At 38.3% G+C, this 23,965-nt stretch overlaps 1 protein-coding gene across 3 annotated transcripts in view; it reads right to left on the minus strand.

The window, feature by feature from the left end:
* Positions 1–4,030: 4,030 nt before the first annotated feature.
* WAC (WW domain containing adaptor with coiled-coil) overlaps positions 4,031–23,965 on the minus strand; it is a 37,002-nt gene continuing 17,067 nt past the window's right edge. For 2 of the 3 annotated variants that reach the window (XM_072412674.1, XM_072412673.1), the window contains exons 5-14: positions 23,003–23,118; positions 21,990–22,084; positions 17,689–18,000; positions 14,539–14,769; positions 11,618–11,737; positions 10,330–10,478; positions 10,132–10,253; positions 7,673–7,862; positions 6,754–6,881; positions 4,031–4,542 (exon numbers count right to left, since the gene is read on the minus strand). In XM_072412674.1, coding sequence (XP_072268775.1) covers positions 4,473–4,542; positions 6,754–6,881; positions 7,673–7,862; positions 10,132–10,253; positions 10,330–10,478; positions 11,618–11,737; positions 14,539–14,769; positions 17,689–18,000; positions 21,990–22,084; positions 23,003–23,118 — 1,533 coding nt within the window. In that variant the 3' untranslated portion in view covers positions 4,031–4,472. The remainder of the gene's footprint in view (positions 4,543–6,753; positions 6,882–7,672; positions 7,863–10,131; positions 10,254–10,329; positions 10,479–11,617; positions 11,738–14,538; positions 14,770–17,688; positions 18,001–21,989; positions 22,085–23,002; positions 23,119–23,965) is intronic. The other variant, XM_072412675.1, reaches the window with a different exon arrangement.

Raw genomic sequence — 23,965 nt, forward strand, 5'->3', positions numbered from 1 at the left:
GAGGCCATCAGCATATGACAACTTAGGCTTTGCATTTTTTGTAAGCGTGTCATTCCCTTAACCATGGCCCGCCAACTGACATTGGAACAGTGTTGCAAAATTGCCGTTTTTCAGTTCCCCACTGCAGTTCAGCGTGAGTTTGGAAGCTTTATGGCAGATACACTGCTCCAACAATTACACCCTCCGTGGAAAGTTTCATAACAGGATCTGTTCTTGACAAACCACACAGCGGAAGGCCTGCTACTACCACCACGGATAAAAACACTGAACTCCTGGAGCAGGCGTTCGCACAAAGCCAGGGAAAGTCCATCCAGGGGGGCTGCACTGGAACTCCGCATCAACAAAACTCGATTCTGTAGATGCATGAGAGACTGATAAAGCTCTACCTGTACCGACTTCAGGTTGTTCAAAAACTTGAATAGGTGTACGCCCCCAACCCGTCACAGGTTGAGGAAAGAATCGGTACTGCCTGCAGCTAGGTCGGGGAAGACATGCTGCAAAACATCGGTGAGGTTTGCATCCGAAGGTGGCTGAAAGTTGTCGAAAATTAAGGAGCTCATGTCAAGGTATACAACTAGTCTTTAAGGTGTTTGAATGTGATGGCAAGTCTAGCAAGTAAAACTGCAATAACTCCTTTGTTGATGCTAAAAATATGAATAAACTCAGTTTCTTGTGTAATATTTAGAAATTCATTTAAAGTGTATAGTGACTTTTGGGTCACCCTGTGTATTTATTTTGTGTGCAACAGACAAGTTGCCTCGACAGATCTCCATCCCTCCTGAAGAGTCTAGCACTTGGACAAAGGCCAGCCCATTAAGAAGCACCCCAAGGTTGCATAAAATGTATTTTCAATAGCAGAAGTCATCATTGTATATGTAGATTACCCAATTCACTCATCAGACAGGATGAATGAGAAAGCAAGTCATACACATTTTAGGTCATTTAAAAACCCTCATTGCAGACAACATACCTCTGTGATGAAGATATTAGGCAAGCCATTCCTCGGACGTACTGCTTCAGAAGAGTGTCTGCCCGCCATAATCACATGAACAGTCCCCCCTGTGTTATAAGATAAATCAGCCTGGTCCATCTAGGTTTAGCAGAGGACAAAAAACATGCGAAAGATTAAAGAATTAACTGCTCTACCTTTCGATAAACACAATCCTTGTGAGTATGACAAAATTACCCAAGGTAGCAAGTCAAAATAAATTTAAAGGGAGAACATCAAATACCTAATCTTAAACGGTGCAGAAAATCACATGAGCACAAAATTATATTTCTGGTAAGTACATACTGTAAAAGCAACAGAAATCTGCTGCTTTGGTTTTGAAAACCAAATAGAAAGATCATTACATTAGTAAATTATCAGCCTTTCCCTATGTTTAAACATTGATGAACCCTTGAATAAACTTACAGGTCCTAAGACAGCACTGCTATAATTACCAGGTGGTCAGTAGGAAGAATGCTTCTTACACTGCTGGCCAGAGGGAAAAATGTCACCGTTATAGGAAGCCAAAAAATAATTGGTGTACCTGACAGGCACCGATTGTTCATTGCTCAGGGAAACACAAGCACCCTCTGCAGGAACCTTGTTTAAAAAGCACAAATTATATATATACACATACATACATACATACATACACACACTCGCATACATTTAGAATAATGCACATAGGCTGGGATAGGGTGCTGTAACAAATCTGAAAACTGGCAATGCCATTGATAGAGGTCAGTTATTTCCGATTTCGAGTGCAGTACTTTAAGATCTATCCAGCAGAGACAACCCAGCAACTACAGTTTTAGAAAGTGATCATGTTACAAAGCTTTTTAGCTTTACATATTTGAAATTTTATTGCCTCACCATAGCAATTTTCCATTTTATTCCAGTCTGTAGACAAATCTCCCCTTGTGGATTGCCAGATAACGGAGCATAAAACATGGCAGTCTGATCAGTTTAAACAAAATGGTAAAGGTTGACAACTCCTCTGTGCACTGTATAAAGTCTGATGGAATTAAAAGCTTGCATCTTTATTAACTTAATTAGCTAATAAAGATATTGATTATATGCCAAACTTTCTGCTCCTCTGTGTATTACAGGAACACTAATAGATGACACCAACATAGAGATGACAGCTATAGGAGTCATTACATCCCTTTGCTATAGAGTTTTAACTTTTTTGCTGCCAGTGATTTGTACTACCAAATTTATTAAAATGTATTGCAAATGAGAAGACTACCAAGAAACCAAAGTGTATTTTTTTTTATTATTCTATTTAAAGAAGGGAAGAGATAAAACCCATCGTTAGATTATTTTTTGGGTGTCTCTGCACTATTAGGGTCATTTTCCTGCACTTCGCTTTCCACAGACTAAATAAGACATCAGAGAAAATCTTCCAAAGTGAAGAGTCCATGTCAGTTGTATGGAGAATCAGTGTCCCTATCATAAGGATCTCCTTAAAATTTTGGATTTCACTCATACATTATCAGTGACAAAAGTCATCAGTACAAAAAGGAGGCAACACGGTGGCTCAGTGGTTAGCACCCTGGCCTTTGGAGCGCTAGATCCCAGACAGGACTATCTGCATGGAGGTTCTGCTGGCAGGAAAGGGCTGCATAATATGTCTGCACTATATAAATACTGTGTAATAATCCCCAAAAAGGACAGAATAAAAAACAAACCTTTCCCAGCCCATTCAAATTATATAGATATGTATATTAGTTTTGTCAAGAGTTCTTCTTTATACCAGAATTCGAGATTTTTCTCATTTGTATTCCTACCTATATTATAGACCCCAGCAGGTACAATGCATTTAAGTATTTAAAAAATATTTAGGCACTTTAGGAATTAATTTGAATGCAGCAATAGGCACTTTTGTAACATTGTTCCTGCACAGCGCACAGATGTGATGGAAAAAAGTTAGCTGCCATAACACACAATAAAATAATATGGTCAATGGGCCCATTTTTTAATAAGCGCTGACAGAAATGCAATTTCGTGAAATGCTAAGCCAGTTTCCAGCTAGAATTCCATTCGTTATGGTGGACTTTACATGACCATAAATGCACTACTTGGAAAAAACATCAATTCCAGTTTGATAGATTAGACTAGTACTATATGGGTCACTTCTAGATCCATACATTATTTTGTAAAACATATTCTGTATTACTTCAATTGCATAAAAAATACAGACAGACGATTTGCACTTATTGTATGTCAAAGCAAAATCACAAAAGAGGGTTGGTTTTAAACACCATAGGTCAAGGTAACCTTCAATATAAATCTACATCAAAGCATCAACAGCAGAAATATACAGTTGATGTTACATGTAACTTTTGACTAATCCTGTAAAAGTAAAATCCATCTCACTTGTCATTTGGTACTAAAAATAAATCCTAGATTATAAACTCTTTGGAGCAGGGTCCTCTCCTCCTCCTGTGTCACTGTCTGTCATTTGCAAACCCTAATTAATGTACAGCGCTGCATATTATGTTGGCGCTAATAAAAACCTGTTTAATAATAATAAAATCCAGTCTGTTCAGCTTTACACTATGGAGGTCCACATCTTGTGCTGAATACCGTCTGATCTTAGTCAGCTGTACAAGGCAGCAAAGCCCTCTTTTTTTTTTTTGCTTTTTAATCTTTGTAAATCCATGGCTGAGCGAGAAATGTGCCTGCGAGCACACATCACGTGTGCGGATCGGCGGTCATCACAGGTGGAGGTACTTCAATAATTTATACAAACGAGTGGGTTCTTGACCAATCACTGCAATGTTAAGCTACTGTACAGAGGAATGAAAAAATATATAGAAAAAAGTGCCATAGCAACAGTGCCATAAAGGGGAGAAAGAAAAAAAAGTTAGATGCATGGGAAAAATTAAAAAAACAAAAAAATCTAGTTATTCGGGAGGAACAATTCCAGGAAACGTCGGCAGGAATACCATAATGCAGCACTGTTTATAAACAAGGCTGGGATGAGACGATGACATCTAGCACAAATGTTTTGTACACTGCCCAAACTGGTTGAGGATATTTCAGACACAGATACGGTGCTGGTATCTAGTTTCTGGAAACAAAGCAAGATTTCTGAATGATAAATTAAACAGGAAAAAAAAAATATAACAGCTAATTCTGCTGACAAGCTTACATGAAAATGGCTAGGTTTTTACCACCTCAGCATTGATTAGTTTTGGATGTCAAAGCTCTGATACAACATGGGCGTCCCATGGCTTCAATCTACAAAACATATTTACAACGTGAAGGATACATCTACAAGTATAATCTACATTTTGAGGGTTTTACAAATCCTTGTATTTGTCCCCCATGACTCCCCTTCCAGGCCGGCTTCTCCCCTGAATTGTCCATATGCCCGGTCCAACGGTCCAAAGTCTACACTTATGCAGCTCAAAAAAAAAAAAGTGGCCAGGCTCATTCTGCTTTACTGTCCAATGTCCACGTGCAAGACAAAAAATCTTCACACCATGAAGGAATTCTGGTTTTTGAGTTTTTCAAGTTCCTTAATTTGCTGTCTCAAAAACAGTATCCTGGAAGAGAAAAGAAACATGCTAAGGTAAAGATGAACAGAAAAGCAAACATCAGTCACTTCAATTAAAGAAGAAACAAATGGTCACAGGTGAATTTTGAATCACTGACTACCAACACATATGAGGAACTTCTGACGTTTCTGCAACACAAAATGGTGTGCAAAGTCTTACAGTTCGCACTTTTAGAAATCAGACAGCTTAAAGCCGAACTAAACCAGCGATGCTCACCTGTCCCCATTCCCTCACAGGCTGCCAACATCTTTTCTTCCCTTCCTGTAGACGATCTTTGTCCATGTGTACTGGCTGGGCCAGGATGACATAATAGTTCATTCATTCCTGGCATGTGCAAGGGAAGCCAGGATTGCCAGGTATCCTCGCTACGAAAGCTGGCACTGTGCAGCTCAACATTGAGCAAGATACCCAGAGTGATCAGGAAGGTATAGGAGGGAATATTGCAGAAGGGACATCACCTGTCCCTTTCTGAAATATTGACGTGCCTAATCATGAATGCTTTAAAAAAATAAAAAAGTTAGTTCTGCATTAAGTCGAGAAATCTGCTTGAATTCTTCAGAATGTGATACTTGCTCTCTGATTCTCTGCAATAAAACGCCCTGGCACCGCTGCTTAGCCAGGGCTCTTAAGACCAGAAAGCATAAAAAGCAAATGCTATAGGGGCACATAGGACCTCTGCTGAGAGACTAATGCTTCCCCACACAACGAGGGTTCCACACTGTGGCTTTTGTTTTCATTCACCTGCAATATTTTTAGTCAATATAAACTGAAGGTAATATTAGACTCTGTTTTAAAGGTATATAAAGTTCTGGGTTTTGAGGTAACTAACATTTTCAAAGATTACAAATGGCATTCTCTATATTTTGCACATGTTAGTTACTTCACAAACATAACTGATACACAATAGTAGCAAACTTTGTGTGCTGGACATAGAAGTAAAATCCCAACCTATATTCTGTCAGTAGGAACACTTTTCCTTCATGTTTTGAAGCGCAGCTGGAAAAATAGAAAGATCTGCATCGCATCTGGTATATTTCATGTCCTTTTTCTACTGTAGTCAAAAAGACATCCTCTATGGAGTTTTAAGTCTGTGCTAGTTTTACACTGAAATGGCTGGATTCACAGAGCGGCTCCCAATACATGACACAGACAGCATTCTCGGTAATACCTTTTTCATGGCATACTGAAATCAGGACGTAAAGCAATAGATTGAATTACTAAAGAAGTTGAGTATTTTCACTTGATAAATTGTAACGTTCACTTTAAAAACAGGAAATTGATGTTTATGTGAACTGATCACTAAGGCAAAAATCTACAATTCCTTCAGGGAATTAGTTTCACCAATGTCAAAATATTCCCCACAGCTAGCAGATTCACACCTGCTTTCTCTACTACTAAAATCCACCCAAATGTTCTTTGTTAGGTGCAGTTGTGAATTTTATCAGATCTAACTCTAAGCTACCAGGACTCATCTATACCACTCTAATGCACTATATATGCACAAATCCTACTTTCTCGTTTAGAAGACTACCAAACCTACTATTTTCATCGTGCAGATTAAAAAAGGACAAAGCTTTTGTTTATACTTTGAAAATGCCTTGAAAGGAAACCTGCCTTCAGAAAATTTTGCACAACTAGCAATATGTTATAGAATGGATATACACTACCACTGGTAGTATACAGTCTGCATACATTCACATACTGCCTAGTGTAATTGCACACCTAATGTAAAGTTGGAATGTTTCCATGGATTGTCAAGGTACTGTCCACTATGCATTGTGTGTGCCCACCATAACCTGCTCTTCTGTTACAACATACGGAGGCCCTCAATTCTTCTGTGGGATACATAGTATACAGGCACATTATGCTTCTTGATTTATAATCTTAAAGTTTATATCCTGTATAGACAGGTTCAGCAATCCTAAAAAGCTAATGGTATTATTGGTCCTGTTCATGAGCAGTCTTTATTCTGTTGACTTTCTACACTCTCTAGACAAAAGCAATAATACCAGCTGACAGCAATCTTTATTGCAACAGTAACCATAGGCAAGTTTACATGCTGATCAAATAGGTTAATAGATTCACATTAATAAAAACTGAAAGCTGTATTCACCCAGTATTAGAAAACATTTTGATGCATTAGATTGGAAAAATAAAAACACACACACAAAGTACAGAGAGAAAGAAATCTTTCCTCACCTTTGCTCGCGCAAAGTTGCTTGAATTTCACATACTCGAACTAAAGACCTTAAATTTTTCAACTCTGTACAAATTTCAGACATGTGAATGCTCCCCATGTTGTGGGCTTCTTCACGTAACCTTGATGCCTGAACCAAGACAAAAACAAGTTTATTTGCCAATGAAAATGCTTAAAAGTCCACTATGCTTTACAAGAAAGAGAAAACAAAGTAATAACTGGATAAGCAGCAACAAGTTTATTTTACTCCTACAATGCCACAGAGCACCCACCTAGCCATGATAATTATTACTACACAGTATTTATATAGCACAGACTGTACAAAGTCCATAGTCATGTCATTAGCTGTCTCTCAAAGGGGCTCACAATGTCCCTACCATAGTCATATGCCTTTCAAACAGTCTGAGGTCAATTAAATTATCTGTATGTTTTTAGAATGTGGGAGGAAACCGGAGTACACAGAGGAAACCCACATAAACACAGGGAGAACCTGCAAACTCCTAGCAGCTTGTGCCCTGGCCGAAATTTAAACCTGGGACCCAGCGCTGCAAAGGCCAGAGTGCTGCCCTCTTAAGTGCCCTGCCCGATAAGACAAAAGTTGTGATGGTGCAAAAACAAAGAACAGCTTTGTGCAATTTGGACACAAAAGGGTACAATATAGAAATGTATTGTGTAAAAACAAAAAATAACTTGGCCATCTTCCCTGAGTTTACCCCAGCCAAATTCCTAAATGTGGCAAAAGAAAGGCCAAAAGCTGCTAGCAAGCATTATCTCTATATAATCAAATCAAATGTTGATTTGAATATCAAATATTGTGTCCACTTTTACTGGGAATGAACATCTGCACATTTAAAAGCACAACCCTGCACAAGCTGAACAAACCACAAAATACAAAGCAAGCCAAAAAAACATGATAATTACCTGCTTTTCAGCGTGCTCAGCAGGCCAGCCTTGCACATGCTTTATAAGGTTTTCATTGAAGTAGGCAGCTAAAGTAGGCGTCAGTGAAGAAGACGATGATCGTGCAGACGAATTCTGTTGTACAGACGACGTGCTTGATGCACAAGTGCTGGAGGTAAGATTGGGACAAGGAGACGGGCTTCTCTGACTACTAAAGGAAGACCAAGGAAAGATTTACATGAAATGATGCTCTGATTTCTATCCTGCATTTATTACACATAAATACTGTTATCTGGATTACACCTTCAAAAGAAAAAAATACTAAATATAATGATAATACTAAATACATGTATTTGCTAAATTTGCTCTTGTCTTAGAGCCCGGAATTTAGTATGAACAAAGTGCAGATTTTCTACTACTACCACCACCATCATAACTGCTGCAGTACCCAACTGTTGCACTAGATGTCACTGTTGTATACATGAAAAGTTCCTCTAAAACATTTCCCTCTAGTTTTGAGATTCCTCACACTATTCCCCCAATTTGTAGGGCACATTTTACCTTCCAACATATTTCCCAAAAAGCACAAGCCCTTTCCAGGAGCTCACAGAAGCCAACACATTCCAGCCAACATAAATACTCCTTCTGGCCAGTCTTCTATTTTAAATTATGAGACTGGCAATTTTTTTTTTTAACAGTACCTGAAAGGGCAACAGTTATGTGTCGCTCATTCATTTCACCCAGACTTCATAAATGTGTTCAGCAAAGCAAAAAGGCTAACTGCACCATTACAGAGCAGCGCAAATACACATCAAAACTATAGCACCATGTCACTGCACCCAAACATGTGGTTTATTCATAAAGGATTCGAATATCCAAGAGTCTTGCATGGAGAGATGCATGCAAGCAGCTTTGAAGTTCCTGTAATGCTCATCTTTTTGAATCTAAAATAAGTGGATTCAGCGGTGGTACAGTTTGACATACATATCTGCTTTTTACACTGCACGATGTAGACGGACCTTGCAAACCAAACACAATGCCATTTCTAAGATAGGCAAGATGTATTATTTAAACTGCTTGCTGTTCTGATCATCAGCCTTAAAAAACTTTCTCAATCATCGAGCCAGAATGTGTAATTCAGCCAAATGTCACACCTGCATGCTTATTTGAGGTGTGTGACTAATTACCGAAACCAAAAGATCAGCTTTACATCCATGCAATTAGAATTGTTAAGAATGAATTAAGCATTGGCAGCTTTCGTGGTATTACATCAGGTTTAAACCTTATGCCTGTGGGATTGCAGTAAAATCATCTAGATTAGCGCTTAATCAAAAGGATGCTGAAGGTTCCTTGAGCAAATAATGATTTTTGCCCCTAAGGTCAGTTTAAGTGACACCAATGATCATTTTGCTTTTCTGTAAGGGTGACATCCCAACAGCCGGTAATGTAAGAGGGATTCTTCCTACTGACCAGCATGCTAATGTACAGTGAGCTGTATAAATAGTAATTATAGAAGAGGTTCACTGAAGACCTGAAAGTTATTTCAAGGGTTACAACTATGGTAAAAGTTTGAGAAACAGACAGTTTATTACAATTTTGGACTACATTATAAAGGCTATAAAAACCATGGATTTTATGGTTGAGTAACTTGCTAGATTACCAGGCATATTCCAAGGTAAATAACTGCATACAGAAACGGACTACGCTAGTACTAACACCATGCTAATACTTCCTCAGTAGCTCTGATCAGTAGCTACAGAATGACACCTACTAATCCAATGTAAATTTAAAACAAGTGAGGACACATGCACCAGCATTATCAGAAGCCCAAGACATGAGATTAGCTTTAAGCCAAGAAACACATCAGCTGAAAATTTGTGCCAAGCTAAACAAACCATAAATCAACTACACCACCACCAAAGTTCTGAAGCCCAAAGACGCCACCAAAGTACACAAAATTAATCACAACCGTGACAAATTTGGTTAACAGCATCCATGGATAAAACATAACGACGCAATAAATTTTTAAGAGTAAGTTTTTTATCAAATAATAATCAGATTTGGGTGGCCATGAATAATGATAAATTACTGGTTGGCCTCTTAAGAAAAAAATAATCGATTTCTCAACCATGATTTGCTTCCTTCCCTTTCCCAAAAGTTTTAAGCCAGAAAACCACACTCCTAAGCAAAATACAGAGGCTGCCACAGCTTCTTTCCTTCGGATTAAATACATTTTGTCTTTTTATAGGGCTGTGAAAGCATAACAGAATCGGAAATGCTGGTGGAGAAACCTAAACAGTAGAGAAACCCAAACAGTAAACCCAAACAGTAGAGAGACGCAAAAAGCAAGCAAGCCTGTTCTAGGTACAGCGACCTTCCAGGGGGGTCATCCACATGGGAACCACAGTTTTAGTTTTTGACTGCACGTATATATAACATAAAGTTGAATTAAAGATTTTAACCTAAACACTATGCAGTACCTTTGACGCTGAAGATTTCGGGGGGAGGCGGGTTCGTGTCCTTGGGATTTCTCTGCAGTCACTGACTGCTGTTGTACTGTCTGTGTAGATGATCCTTGTTTAGCACCAACCGCAGAACTGGCCTAGAATGGAAACCGTTTTATTTACAATTTGATGCAGTTCAACAAAATTAGAGTGAAAAATCCCAGCGGCTCATACCTTTGGCTGTGAAGATACAGGTGTGGTGTTTATCAAGGGTTTATGGGGAACAGTGTTAGTCTGCGGCGTGCTGATTCGGGGAGACACATATGACCTTGGCGATGAGGCATCAGACGTCAAAGACATAGGTGACTGATTTGATTGTGTTGCTAAAACATTTGTTAGGAAAGAACATTTTAAAATGCATAAGCCTTTTAGCACAAAAGATTTCTTTTGAGTGGTCAACAAATCAGCAAAACATTACACTGACATATTTCAGGTTGATGGTCACAATGAAACTTAACATTAAAGACTACCTGAAGTGCTGAAAATGCTATGATGCAAAAAAGCCGCAATGGGAAGATGTAGGTTTACTGCTTCAGAAAAATGCAGGGCAAAGAGATGGGTTCAGGCAATATTTCCCTTGCCAGCGGCAAAGATTTTTTTAAATTTGCTTTCCGACACACACGGCTACTAAGTTACATGGCTATTAAAGGTTGGGAAAAAAAGTCAGTCCAGTTCAGCCACTAGGGTAATAAACATTTTTCTTTTTTTGAGGAAACCAAACCCTGGGTAAGTGTCAGTAGAGGTGACAAAGGGGCTAAGAACTCTTTCCTTACATTATATGAGAGCCCTGCATTGATAAAAATAAACAGGGAGGAAAGGCACAATCTGTCTTTGCCCTGCAGCTCAGCAAACAATGGAGGTACAAAAAGTATTTGTTGCCGAGTATAGGGCATTTCCAATGAGGGTAAAATAATAAAATCTGCTTTAACGCTCCACAGGAGCAGTATAACTTCACACAATTTTATATATGACACAGTATAAAGTTAGACAGGACTATAAAAAAGGTAAAAAAAAATGTCAATAAATACAGACCAACCAAAAAAATTTTGTAGTATGAACAGCCACAAATAAATAAAAATAGATAGAAATTTGACATTGATGTAATATTTCTATGACAGTCTAATAATTTCTCATTAACTAGCTCTTGTGAAATACAGGTCAAGGCGTCTCGTAAACACTTGAGGTTTCTACAGTTATGTAAGGATGTTGGGAAATGTGGTCTGATATATACTGTTCTTCCTACTTTTAATGTTATATGGTCATATTAGTCTGATCGTTCCTCCAGCTGAATACAGAGAGGAGAGGATACGAGGGGTAATAGTCAAAGTGCAAGTACATTTATCCCATAAAACAGATTTATCCATCATTTTGCTGCTATATACCATTTGTATCCACTTTGCAATTAATTGCCTTAAGAGAAAATGTACTTTTATCATCCTGCTGTGACTGGAAGGCGTGTTACCTTGTGCTGAGAGCTGTGCAACCTGGGAGATTAGAGTAGTGATGTTGAAAGAGGGCCCACCGGTGATGATTTTGTGAAGTATTGACTGTAGAGAGGCTTGTGTGACAGCAGCTGTAAGAACTAAAGACACCATATCTTTGTTAGGATGACAAAAAGAGTGGCAGAGTATTACCACATACCAGTTTGTACACAAGAACACAAAGGGAGTCACAGGAAGATGTTAAAGATGATTTACAGCCCTCTCCCAGTGAAATTAAAAGGTATACAGTATCACCTTAAATAGTACAAAAATAAGTTATATATTTCCTGAAATAATTTACATGGTCACACATTAATGCTTTTGCAAATGTACAATAAAATACATCTAAAACCTTTTTCTTTGATAATACACACAAAAAGAAAATCCAGTTTCTTTGGCGTTAAAAATGCTAAGCAAAAAATCCTTTACACAAAACCCAACTTAATTTTTGTCCCACGTGCGCTGTTTAAAGTCCATTCTCTGATGGTCAAGATGTGATTCTGTTTAAAAGGGCCAACTTGGTAGTCTCTGCTGTTTAAATTCATCTTAGCAGTGATTCCCTCATCAGTCCTTGCTCTTCCCCAACAGGCAATGAAACATCTGGTATCGGCAACCTGAGGGAAACTCTGTTGTCACTTCTCAAGGAAGGTGACCATACTCTGGTATAGCAGATAGTTGCATGCTTTTCCAAAGCTTTTGAGAGTGCCCACCTGTCAGGGAAGGAGCTGCCACTTATCTACTAGAACACTTTAGTTTAATCCCAGACATCACACCACCACCTTGACTCCTCCTGAAAGTTGTAAATCAACTTCCAAAAACATTCTCCTTGCAACTAAATTTTATCTGAACTTTTAAGAGCAACTAAATGGTCATGTAGTTATCAAATGCACAAACTCACAAAGCCCATAAGTCCCGGCAAAAAACATTTCACACTTCCTGAATGCTTCAGAAGGCTTTGATTTTAATAAAGAAGGGAAGACTTGTTCAAAAACATCTCGGGTGGATGTTCAAAGCACAGCGGGCAAAACCATTTATTTGGTAGATTTCATAAAGGTCCTACCAGCCTTTGTAAAGACTTGCTTTAACATTATATATTTTTTTGCACACCAGTTACCAAAAGACCAAGCAAAAAGACTTTAGGAAAAGTAACAATATCCCAGGAAAATCACTTCATTGTATACATATGGCATGAAAAATGTTTAAGCATTACATAATCTATCCACTAGATGGCAGCAAGATCACAGCCTTCGCTAATGCATAGACATTCATGTGTATGCAGTCTTTTCATATCTGGATGTGGAAGTATGGAATATGGCACTACCAGTAAGTGGGATATTTGCACAAAAAACAATCTAAGGCCTATAATACAGAATTAGATTTTCACGATCTGAGCAGATATAAAAATTCCTAAATAGAAAGCCAAAAGGATTGAGTGTTCAAACAGACATGTTAACAAATATTGAAGAACCCAAATTATTAATGTGTTTACAAACAATAATGATTGCTTTCTGTTAAGAGGGGGAATCGGGACAGAATTTTGCACACGTGTTTTGTGCCGATGGTTTGATAACCAATTGAAAAATTTACCATAGTCAGTCACTGGCAAACCTGGAAGTAGATTTGCTCATGTGCAAAAGGCCTAAAAGGATGTTGGGGGAGTCACGCTTCTTATGACTAATCCTATGATTACACTTTTACGTTTCCATGATCAGACGGGTCATTATGCAGAAAGGAACAGGCCATGTCCCTTCTTCAATAATCTCTCCTACCTGTCTGATTGCTCTGGGTATCTTTCAAAGCTGAGATGCGCATGCGCAGTGTCAATTTTGGTTGCAAGGATACCAGGCATTCCTGGCTTCTTCTTTGTGCTAGGAATGAACTCCCATGCAGGAGTTGCCACATCCCGGCCATCCAAGCTGACCAAAGGCAGGTCAACAGATAAAAGGAAAAGCAAAAACATGGGGACAGGCAAGTATTACAGGGTTTAGAGTTCTGCTTTGGAATCAAAATCTCCAACTGGCACAATGTGACTTAATTCAATATGCAAATAGAATATGAAATCAAGACAATGTGATACAAAGTTTTCAAAAGTTTTTCCTCCTGCATTACACCTGCATGCATGTTAGCCAAACTAACAGCTACCAATAAATATTAGCTTTATATTCTCTGCAACTAACCCGTGATTTGTAATGACTTAATCTTCAGTCATAAGCGAGCAGCTCTTCACTAGGTAAAAGCACAACCATGTGGCTTAGGGGTGCTTCAATTCTATAGAAATATAGATATTCAGAAATTTATCAGAAAAAACTTCAGAGGGTTCAGGAGTATTTTGAGTAATACAACATTTCAAAATCCAATGGAACCTCCTGCAAGTTTGTTTCTAATTACCCAGAACTTTAGTATCAGCACCAAAACCCACAAAGCTGAAACTTTCGATTGTACATCTGGGTGGCTCAGATATTCCACCTAAACCCACAAAAACAAATTACTACTTCTAACCACATCTGGATAAGCAGTAACGTATCCTGTTACACCCCGATATTACAGGCACTTAAACATTCCGTCTGATATGAATGCCCAGGTGTTCACTGTAATACAGGTAGTGCCTAACAAAGCCCTGGTAACTAACATAGGGGAACCCTTCCAGGTACACAAGAAATGGGCTTATGCAAATTTTGTACTGGCGACTAAGCACACAACATCTAAACACAGGAAAGGAGCTGTCAGCGGCTAACGCCTTAACTGTCAGCACCCAAAACCAGGGTACAAAAGTTGATTATGTCCACTGGCAACTCTTGAAATTAGCATTTAAAACAATTCACAAGTAAAAACTTGAGTGCATCCATGCATCATCTATTCAATATTATGTTGCCCCAAATGTAAAGGTAAAAGCAGCCAATACCTTCATTAATTTTGGATATATCCACATTAGAATTATTAATCTGCAGAGTGGCTTGCAAGGCAGGGAGCAGTTGTCGCAGTAGGTTGGGGTCCTGCAGTATCGGAGGAATTGGTGATTGTGGAACTGGTGACACAGGGACTGTAGAAGAGGAAGGGGGAGCAGCAGTAGGGTTTAGTCCAGGAGCGGATGATGTGGAAGGGGTGGTACAGGATTGTTTATCGGATACAGAATCTGTAAAAAGAAAAAAAAAAATGGGTAAAAACAAAGTCCGTTTGTCACCACAAAGTACACATTGTGTAGACCAAATGAGATAATTCTGTCTTTTTAAAATTCCTAAATACAGAAACTATTTCCACACAAATTTTAGTGGGCCTATAGTTTTAGGTAGAGTCCCTTGCTCTTCCTGCTTGCTTCATTACACAAATATGCTAAACACTTATTGTGTACATCAATGCAAATATGCAGTACACATATGCAAAGTATACATAATTTGTGAACTTCATGCCAATAAATTACTGAACGGGTTTTTTTTTTTAAGATATGAACCAGTGATTGGCTAGAATTGCTTGTTAGAGAAATCTTCCAATGGAAACAATTTTAATTAAAAAAAAAAGGGAGGAAATGTTCTGAGACAAAAAATAATCCTGAGAAAAGTTTTAATTATCTCCTAAAATATCTAACCAAAAACAAAAGCTTGTCTTTGGATTCGCTACAAAAGACACCCAAAAAACAAAGATTACTTTTGTAAGAGATCAACAGCTATCAGTTCTTGAAATGAGCCCAGGTTATGATCACTCGAATTTATATATTCTAAATAAGCTTTTAAGACGCTTTAAAACAAGCTGTCAATCATCTCTATCTATTTACCCCCTAGCGGTATTGCCAAGTGTGACTAGGGGTGGATTTTCCAGGCAAAAAGTCACACTCGGGGTAGCTTTTAACTAAAAAAAAAAAAAAACCTACTTACCTTGCTCCATTGTTGTCCCCTGTCGTCCTGTTGGTTTACGCAGGTCCTGGGGACACGTCCTTCCTCCTTGATCTCTAGCCGGGGAATGCAGGACCGATCTCCGGGGTTTCCCGGTGACGTCGGTGCGGGCGGGAGAAAGGATCAGTAGGAAATTCAAAAAACTTTGTTATTGGATTCAATACAAAATAGCTGTATTGAGTCCAATACAAAGAAATTATATATATATATATATATATATATATATATATATATATATATATATATATATATATTTATTACAAGCTACTGCACAGTTTATTACGTTTAAATAATTTTTTTTATAATAGATTTTTTTTTAATTAATTTACCAAATTTATTAATAAACTTTAAATATCGCGAGTTATGCCTAATAAAATGATTTCCATGCAAAAAATTGTACCGCTTTTTTGCATGGAACTTTAGACCACTGGGGAGGTTAGCATTGTGGAAAAGATTCATCTTACTAAACTGTATGAAACTGTCTGATACAATTTCCAGAATCTTTGCAGTGATCTCTCAAAATCTTCCTACATTACAAAGTTACTATATTAATAGAGGACTAAAATTTTTCTGCACTGCGCAAACTGGCCTCTTCTTACTGTACTTACCACATTGGTCTATGCTCCATGCATTCTCCCTTCTCCTCCAAAATACACACATTGATCCATTCCCAATGAATTCCTCCTCCAGCATACGCACATTGGTCTATTCCCCATGCATTCTTCCTCCTCCTCCAAGATACACACATTGGTCTTTTTTCCCCATGCAATCTTCTTCCTCCTTCTCCAGGAATACACACATTTGTCTATTCCCCATGCATTCTTCCTCCTCCTCCTCCAAGATACACACATTGGTCTTTTCCCCATGCATCCCTCTAAATCCAGCATACACAAATTGTTTTTTCCCCTGCAAACCTCTGACATGTCTATGGGAAGTCCTTTTCATGCAAATACACTTTAGCATTGTGTTTTGTTCATGTGCACAAATGGGTGGATAAAAAAGAATAAAGGGATGGTTCATTTTTAACCCAGTTGTGGGATGGCAACAGACAGCATTTTTGTGGTGTTTGGGGTCAGCCCTTCCAGTGTCCTTTGCAAAACAAGTCGACCATTCCCACTCTCAGATTATTACAAAATAAACAAAAGACATTCTGCAGTCCAATATACCAGCAGAAAACACAAAAGTGTTGATACAGGACAACTCTAATTTTTAATAACAACTTTTCAAACAAATCAGATACTATCCAAAATAGGCAAATATTTGACAGCCCGAGACTCCAACTTAGACACAATTATGTACCTCCTTGTGCCTTTGCAGTTCTTGGTCATGATCAGAAATATATAAAAATACCTTTTCTATAGGAAATTATTCCATCTGCAGGAAATAAATTGATTAAATAACTGAGCCTCTAGGCACAGTGATCTTACTGGGGTTTCAAGACTTAATTTTGAAGGATAAAGCATTTTTTTTTTTTTACTTTTGCTTTATTCTTCTGTAAACACAAGAAATCTAATCTTAGAGACTTCTACAATTGCTAACAGTCCAATATGAAGCTACCAGTATATGTTTGTGACCCAATTGATCCAGATAAGAGAATTGTCAGCCAAAAGCTAGCCAGTGGTTCCAGGGATTCCATCATGGTTACAGTTAAGTATTTCAGCACTTTACCCAACAAGCAGCAAAGTGGAAGGACCCCTAATATTAATAATGGTCCTGCAGATATGCTTTAAATTCCAAATGCCACCGAGCATGCAAAATGTGCAGGGCCTTTGCCGAAAGGTAAATGTTTCTCCAATTTCTGCACAGGTTAATCCAAACTAAATGATTCATACAAGGCATTTTAAAATTTAGTTAAAGAACCAGAAATGACACAATAAATCCAGAGTAAACCAATGATTTTATCTTCTATTCTTCTAAAGCACACATAGATTGCTTATCAATTTATTACGGAGATCACACTTGTTCAAAAAAAGACAACAATGCTGGGACCTGGCCAGCGCTCTGGCATATCAGACGGAGTATCTAACAAACTGGTAAGAATAGACAAACTCTACACACTCATCAACAGAACAATAAATCAATATGTCAGTTTATAAGAGAGCGAGAAAAAAAAAGACCAAATATTTCAGGCAAAGTAAGGTTCCCCTTACTGATTGCTGACTTACCTTTTCTGTCAGATTTCTGTGGTGGGATGGAAGATGTGGGGATAGGCAGTTTTGACAACACTGATGCGCCATTTGCATCAAATGCCTTCTTTGGAGGAGGGTGATCAGGCTGTACTGTAAAAGTACTAGAAGGAACACTGCTTGCGGAAGCAGTCTGGTGAACCACAGGTTTATTGGTGTGCTGCACTGGGGCTGCACTACTGTGAGTCTCTGTTCTGGGGAGTCTGTAGTCTCTATCATTGTGCCGGCTTGTCTGAGACAAAATGTTCTGTGGAAGCATGCTGCTGGCGTCATTGGAATGTTTCTCATCCACTGATTGAAGATATTAAAACAAAAAAAAAAAATTATTAATTTCGGGGAACCTTTAGGAGACGCACAATAGGTTATTATTATTACTACACAGTAGCGCTGTACAAAGTCTATAGTCATGTCACTAGTTGTCCCTCAAAGGGGCTCACAATCTAATGTCTCTATTTCAGTCATATATCACTAACACAGCCTAAGGTCAATTTTGGGGGGGAAGCCAATTAACTGCATGTACACGAAGAAAATCCACGCAAACAAAGGGAGAACCTGCAAACTCCATGCAGATAGTGTCCTGGCTGAGATTCGAACCTGGGAACTTTTGCGCTGCAAAGACCAAAATGCTAACCACTGAGCCACCGTGCTGCCCACAGGTTTAAACTGTAATAAGGTAGTCTGTAAAAGATACCAATAAATCTCTCCTCACCACTGTAGTAAATCCAAAGCAAGACAGGGACATGTGACTACTATACGAATACCAATGCACTCCATTATAAGGCAGTTTAACAAAAAAAAAATGATGGCAATATAACTAGAATTATTCTGAGACTGAATATTATCTTTTCCAATACATCTAATCTAAAGTTAATTTGCTTGGCTGTGATGCTAACCCATTGTCTCCAGTACTTAAAAGCAAAAGTATAACAAAAATGAATCCAAAAGTAAAAAAACACCTTCAGTCTCACAGATCAGTCTATCCGTCAGGAGCTTTTTTCCATCGGGTTACGCGTTGTTCCGGTATCTGTCTTCGGCCTGGCACTTATCCGTCTCTTCTGCGTTCTTACTACGTCACCTGATCTCGCACTGCGCAAGCACAAGATCGGGTGACATAGATTGAGAAAAAAATTTGCCTATTTCACTGTGCATGTGAGATCGGCAATTTTTTTCTCTATTGAGGAAAGGGCTCCTTCTGCGCATGCCCGAGATGCTCTGGAATGTGCAAAAGGAGCAGCCATGAGCCTCCCGGGATGCGTGACGTGACGTAGGTATCCCGTGAGGCTCTGCGCTCCCATCTATTCATCAAAAATTTAGGGAGCGATGCTGCGACCTTTAGAGGAAAAAAAGTGTGTTTACACAAAAAAAAATTTATTTTAAATAAAAGGGTTGTAGAGTTTAGGTACGCTTTAAGCAAAGTTTTTTTTTTTTTTTTGTTTTTTTTCAACTTTTTTCAACGATTCAACTGTAAAGCTTTACAAAGATGTGCATACAAATAAAACTTTCCCTATTTCAGTGAACAGCACATTGGTGTGAAATGACACCATAGAAAATTGACCTGGATTTTGGACTGTATTTAGCGACAAAGCCCATGGTTGGTGGTGTGGAACAAGCCCAAAGAAAGGATAAAAAGCTATGTTTTTTTTAATCCTGTCTGTGTCCTCACTAAGGAAATCTTTCTTTCAGATTTTAAATTGCTGTGTGCTGGGATAGTGTGGAGTTTTATTTCTCATTTATTCCTGCTTAGACACCAAAACCCCAATCACCTAGACAAAGTGAAGGGAAACATGTCTCATTGTGAAAAGACACAGCAAAATAATCCTGACAGGCATTCTATACCTTCACACACGCAGAAAACAGGATTGGCTTTTTATTTGCCCTCATGCTTTCCTCTCATTTCCTGTTCAGTTTCAAAACTTGTCAAATTGACAGGAAGTAAGAAGTTGCTGCTATATCCTAACATTTACTTATTCAATCCAAAAGAAAAATAGTTTGAATATGGTTTTAACTTTTTAATAACCAGTAATGGACAGAAAGCCAAGCTATAATAACCACAGAAATCTACAATATAAATTACATTCCAGTCTCTCAAATACAAGCAGAAAAAAAGGCAGTGAACAAAGCAAATATGACTCGCCTGAAATACATTGCTCCATATTCAAAAAGTCAGACCAACTAAAAATTTTTGAAAGCAAAGCATACAAGCCTGGTAATCTGGAAATGAATAGGGTATGGATTCTGTGTCTGCCTTTTTTTTACTCTATATAGCAAAGTAAATGGAGACGTGTCCTGGTAATACTGCAGCAGATAAATATATTTTTAATGTCTATTTTCTGGTAACAGTATCCGACAAATTGTCTGTTCCAATTTGACTCAATAAATATCAGTATTGGGCTTACAAATGCTTCTATGGCTGAATAGGAACAAGGTCCCACAAACACTCTAAAATCTTATCAAAAGTCTTCCTAGAAACATAAAGACCATCAAAGCTGTAAAAATTAAGACCAATCCAAATATAATGCTCGTGTATTTTGTAGTGAGATGTTTAACAAGCTCACAAGGGTGTAAAGGTTCACAAACCCCTGACCTAATGGTGTATCTTTCAAAAGTAATAAAGACCTTGTGCAATCATTCCCGATTCTGTCTAAAAACAAACCCAGGACACAAGGGTCATTCTCCAACTGTTCTTATTTTAGCCAAACATCATGGAGAATGTCAGAAAACATATTGCTTAGCTTTGAAATTGCTACAGAACTAAGGCAAATCTAGATAACAAAAAATTGAAGCCTCTCAGGCAGTTGTCATTGGAGCTGGTGTCTCCACTGGAAGATTAGCTTTCCTGGAAGACTATTCCTCACTTATTTAATCCTGGTGACAATGACTTCAAATATAAACCACCTGACATACCTACACTTTGTGACAAATTTGCAAATCATTTAACAAAAAAGCATGCGTTTTTAAGGTGTATTAAACTGCCTGGAAGTCGTAAAAAAAAAACTATGAGGACATTGCTTTAAACCAACAACAAAGGTTGCAAGAGAAACAAAATATAACATTTAAAAAAAAAAACAGACACATGTAACACTGCAAGCAAATGTCTTTAGAAATTTAAACATTTGTTATCACTACAAAATAAGAGAAGCAACAATGTTTATTAAACAACAAATTAACATTGTAAATTGTAACTTGTTTTACACCAGCTGTATTAGTTAGGAAAGGTGCTGTGCCAACAAAACACACATTCTTGACCACACGACCGACACATTAACATAAAGACAACTTCAACGTTAGTAAAATTGTCAATTCTTACATTTGCCAATCCTCCACATCCACTGCATCCTACCTAAGATATTACTTTTGAAGATGCCTAGGAACTTGCCAGAGGATTGGGGAGGAAGGCAAGTGCTGCATAGAGGAGGGTGGCTGGAATGCAATAACAAACTAGTTAAAGTGAAGGCGCTATGACAGTAACTACTGACTGGTGCAATTATTAATGTGCTGCTTACAAATGAACAAAAATGTGCACCTTAGGAGCGCGCAACAATAACTACATCGGATATTAGGTATTACTGCATGTGCCAGAGAGAGCAATAATTCTTCTAAAAATAAATAGCCATCAGTCACAATTACCCCTAAAATGATGAGCTATAAAGAATTCGTAACCATCACCTATAGACAATTTTTGGTTTCTCTTGATATGTTAAGGATAGCAGACATATAGCTTTGAGTTTATTTTAAACAAAAACATGTATTATTGCAAGTTAGATCTGCCTACACAACTGTCATGTGCACAGTCCAGACATATGTAAAACTAAACAAGATAGAGGCGATCAGAGGAAAATACCAAAACAAAGAACCAGAATACCACTTCTCATATTAACCTCCCTGGCGGTATGAATAATACATATTTTAAAATGTAAAAGCAGTTCATTAAAAATACTTATTATTTTAAATTTCCCACCTGGTCCCGCCCCCCGACCACAGGCACATATGCAGATGCCCGGCCACATGTCCCAACGTTTACATGCTGGGGAAGCAGATGCCGGCCATCGCCAGGGGAAGAAGATGCCAGGTACTGCTGAAGGACGCCGCAGGCCCCGCTGGAGGATGCCACGTGCACCGCTTACCAAGTAAGCTTTTTTAAATTCCCTGGCAATTCCACCTCGAGTGTGGCTCGGTTAGCACTTTTGGTACTGAAAATCAACCCCGAGCCACACTCGGGAATACCGCCAGAGTATGGAGGGTAAAAAGATTTACAAAAGAACAAAAAAGTTTAAGTTTACCCGTAGCTGCGGCTTGCATTGCTTCTCTTCTGTAGTCTCTGTCTTTGGGGAAACTATTGACTGCCACTTTACTGGACTCCTTCTGACGCTGTTCCCTGGAAAAGTAACAAGTACAAAAGTGCGAACAGTAATTAGACCTAGAAACAATACTTTTATTAGGACGGTAAAAATAAGTCAGGCAAAGCAAACCAACCCAGATGCAACATGCAGTCGTCCTTCCTTGGTTCACAGATCAGCTTTCTATGTCAGCTCTGACTTGATATGTGGACTAGACAAAGAATCAAAAACCCCTTCAAGCAAAGAGAGGAGTTGCTAAAACAGTACTCTTACTACAAGGCAGAGGTGCCAAGAACAGTTTGTCAAATTTGCAAACCCTTCAGTAAAGAAAAAGCATGCATTAAGCTGCACAAATATGTCTAAAAAAAAGACACAATTAATAATAATCGATAAGTGACAATTAACAAAGACTTAAATATAACTGTCCTATTAAATGAACAACAACGCTTTTTTTGTTTTCTATGGGACCTGGAAGTAGACCAGCGCTTTAACATAGTGCAAATGTCAAGAGTTCAGAGTCAGGGATCCAACAGGCCACACAGTAAGTACAAACTAAAAACAGCACATCTCAGATAGGGAAGGCCGTTAACATTTTTTCACAACAGGTGGGGAAAAAATTAATACAATAGTTTATTAGTACAGGAAACCTTAACTGCAAGCTCTGGAACTGGCCTAAGTGAATGTGATTTGTTATACAGTTGACAGAGAAGCAATGGTTGCAGTATTGCTGGGTCAATTACAACTGCTACTATCAAACTTGTGCAGCTACTTATATAATTTAAATGCTAGCAAGAGGGCAGGACAAAAAGCAATTTCCAATTGTGTACTAGCATAATATATTCCTAATGTATTTTATTTACTTCTTGATAAACAAAAGGAGAGCAGTATCAGAAAAAAATGAAAATAAATAAAACAAACAGAAAGCAATGGGATTGTATGGATTATCTGATATTTACCTCTCCAGCCACTCTTTTGGTTTTTCCCATTGGGACACTTCTGTCCTGCAGTTATAATAGTATTTTTTTCCAGAGGAACTGATATGCTCAGACCAGTCATCTGCTGGATCATAAGCCTGCAAAGCATATACAAAGGTATGCATAACTCAATCACATAATCTAAAACTTTGTTTCATATATGTAAAGTACAGCTGCAAACATCCTGTAGTTCTACCATTAAGAGCCTGTGCCCGTTCCACCGATTCATCCGTATTTTAGTTTCTGTATCATATGGCACTTACAAGGACAGAGTCATTGGGAAATAAAGGCCATTCTACGAATTCATTGTATGCAGCCAATCAAAAACACTTTTACCTAGGGATCAGGAAGGGTCCACTTAAACAGGAAGTGCATAGGACACCTCTGTGATACCCATATATAAAACCCACGAAATCGTTCTTTTAAGTATAGTCAAAAATAAAAGCTGTACACAAACGTAGACAGATATTGAAAAAAATCCAATAGACTTCTAAAACAGCGGTCGCCAACCGGTGACACTGACTACATTTTAACCTTGCAAGTGTTTTTATAACTTGCAATGAAAAACGCTGTAAATTTTGCCTGCTTTTCTTTATTAAAAAAAAAAAAAAAAATACCCAATAATTGTTGCTAGTTAATAGCGATTCAGTACTGGAGTGGGTCCGTCCATTCCCCAGCAAACTAGGCTACTTACATGACACTACAGACCACGTGTAGGATCTCTGCAGTGAATTGGCTGTGACTGACAAAGGGATCTTACTGTCATCAGAAGGTCAAGTCTAGGGACAAGAAAAGCTGCCTGCTTATAGCTTGCACAGAGTGGTATAAAAAAAAAACTGGACCTGAAGAAAAGCAACGCATCACCACTACTGTATTCAGAACCCTCAGTAGTAGAATGTTAACGCTCCTAAGATTTAGGTCAGTTTTAAACTCTTTGGAGTCTAC

This window comes from Pyxicephalus adspersus, chromosome 5 (genome assembly GCF_032062135.1).
Source record: "Pyxicephalus adspersus chromosome 5, UCB_Pads_2.0, whole genome shotgun sequence".
Lineage (NCBI taxonomy): Eukaryota > Metazoa > Chordata > Amphibia > Anura > Pyxicephalidae > Pyxicephalus > Pyxicephalus adspersus.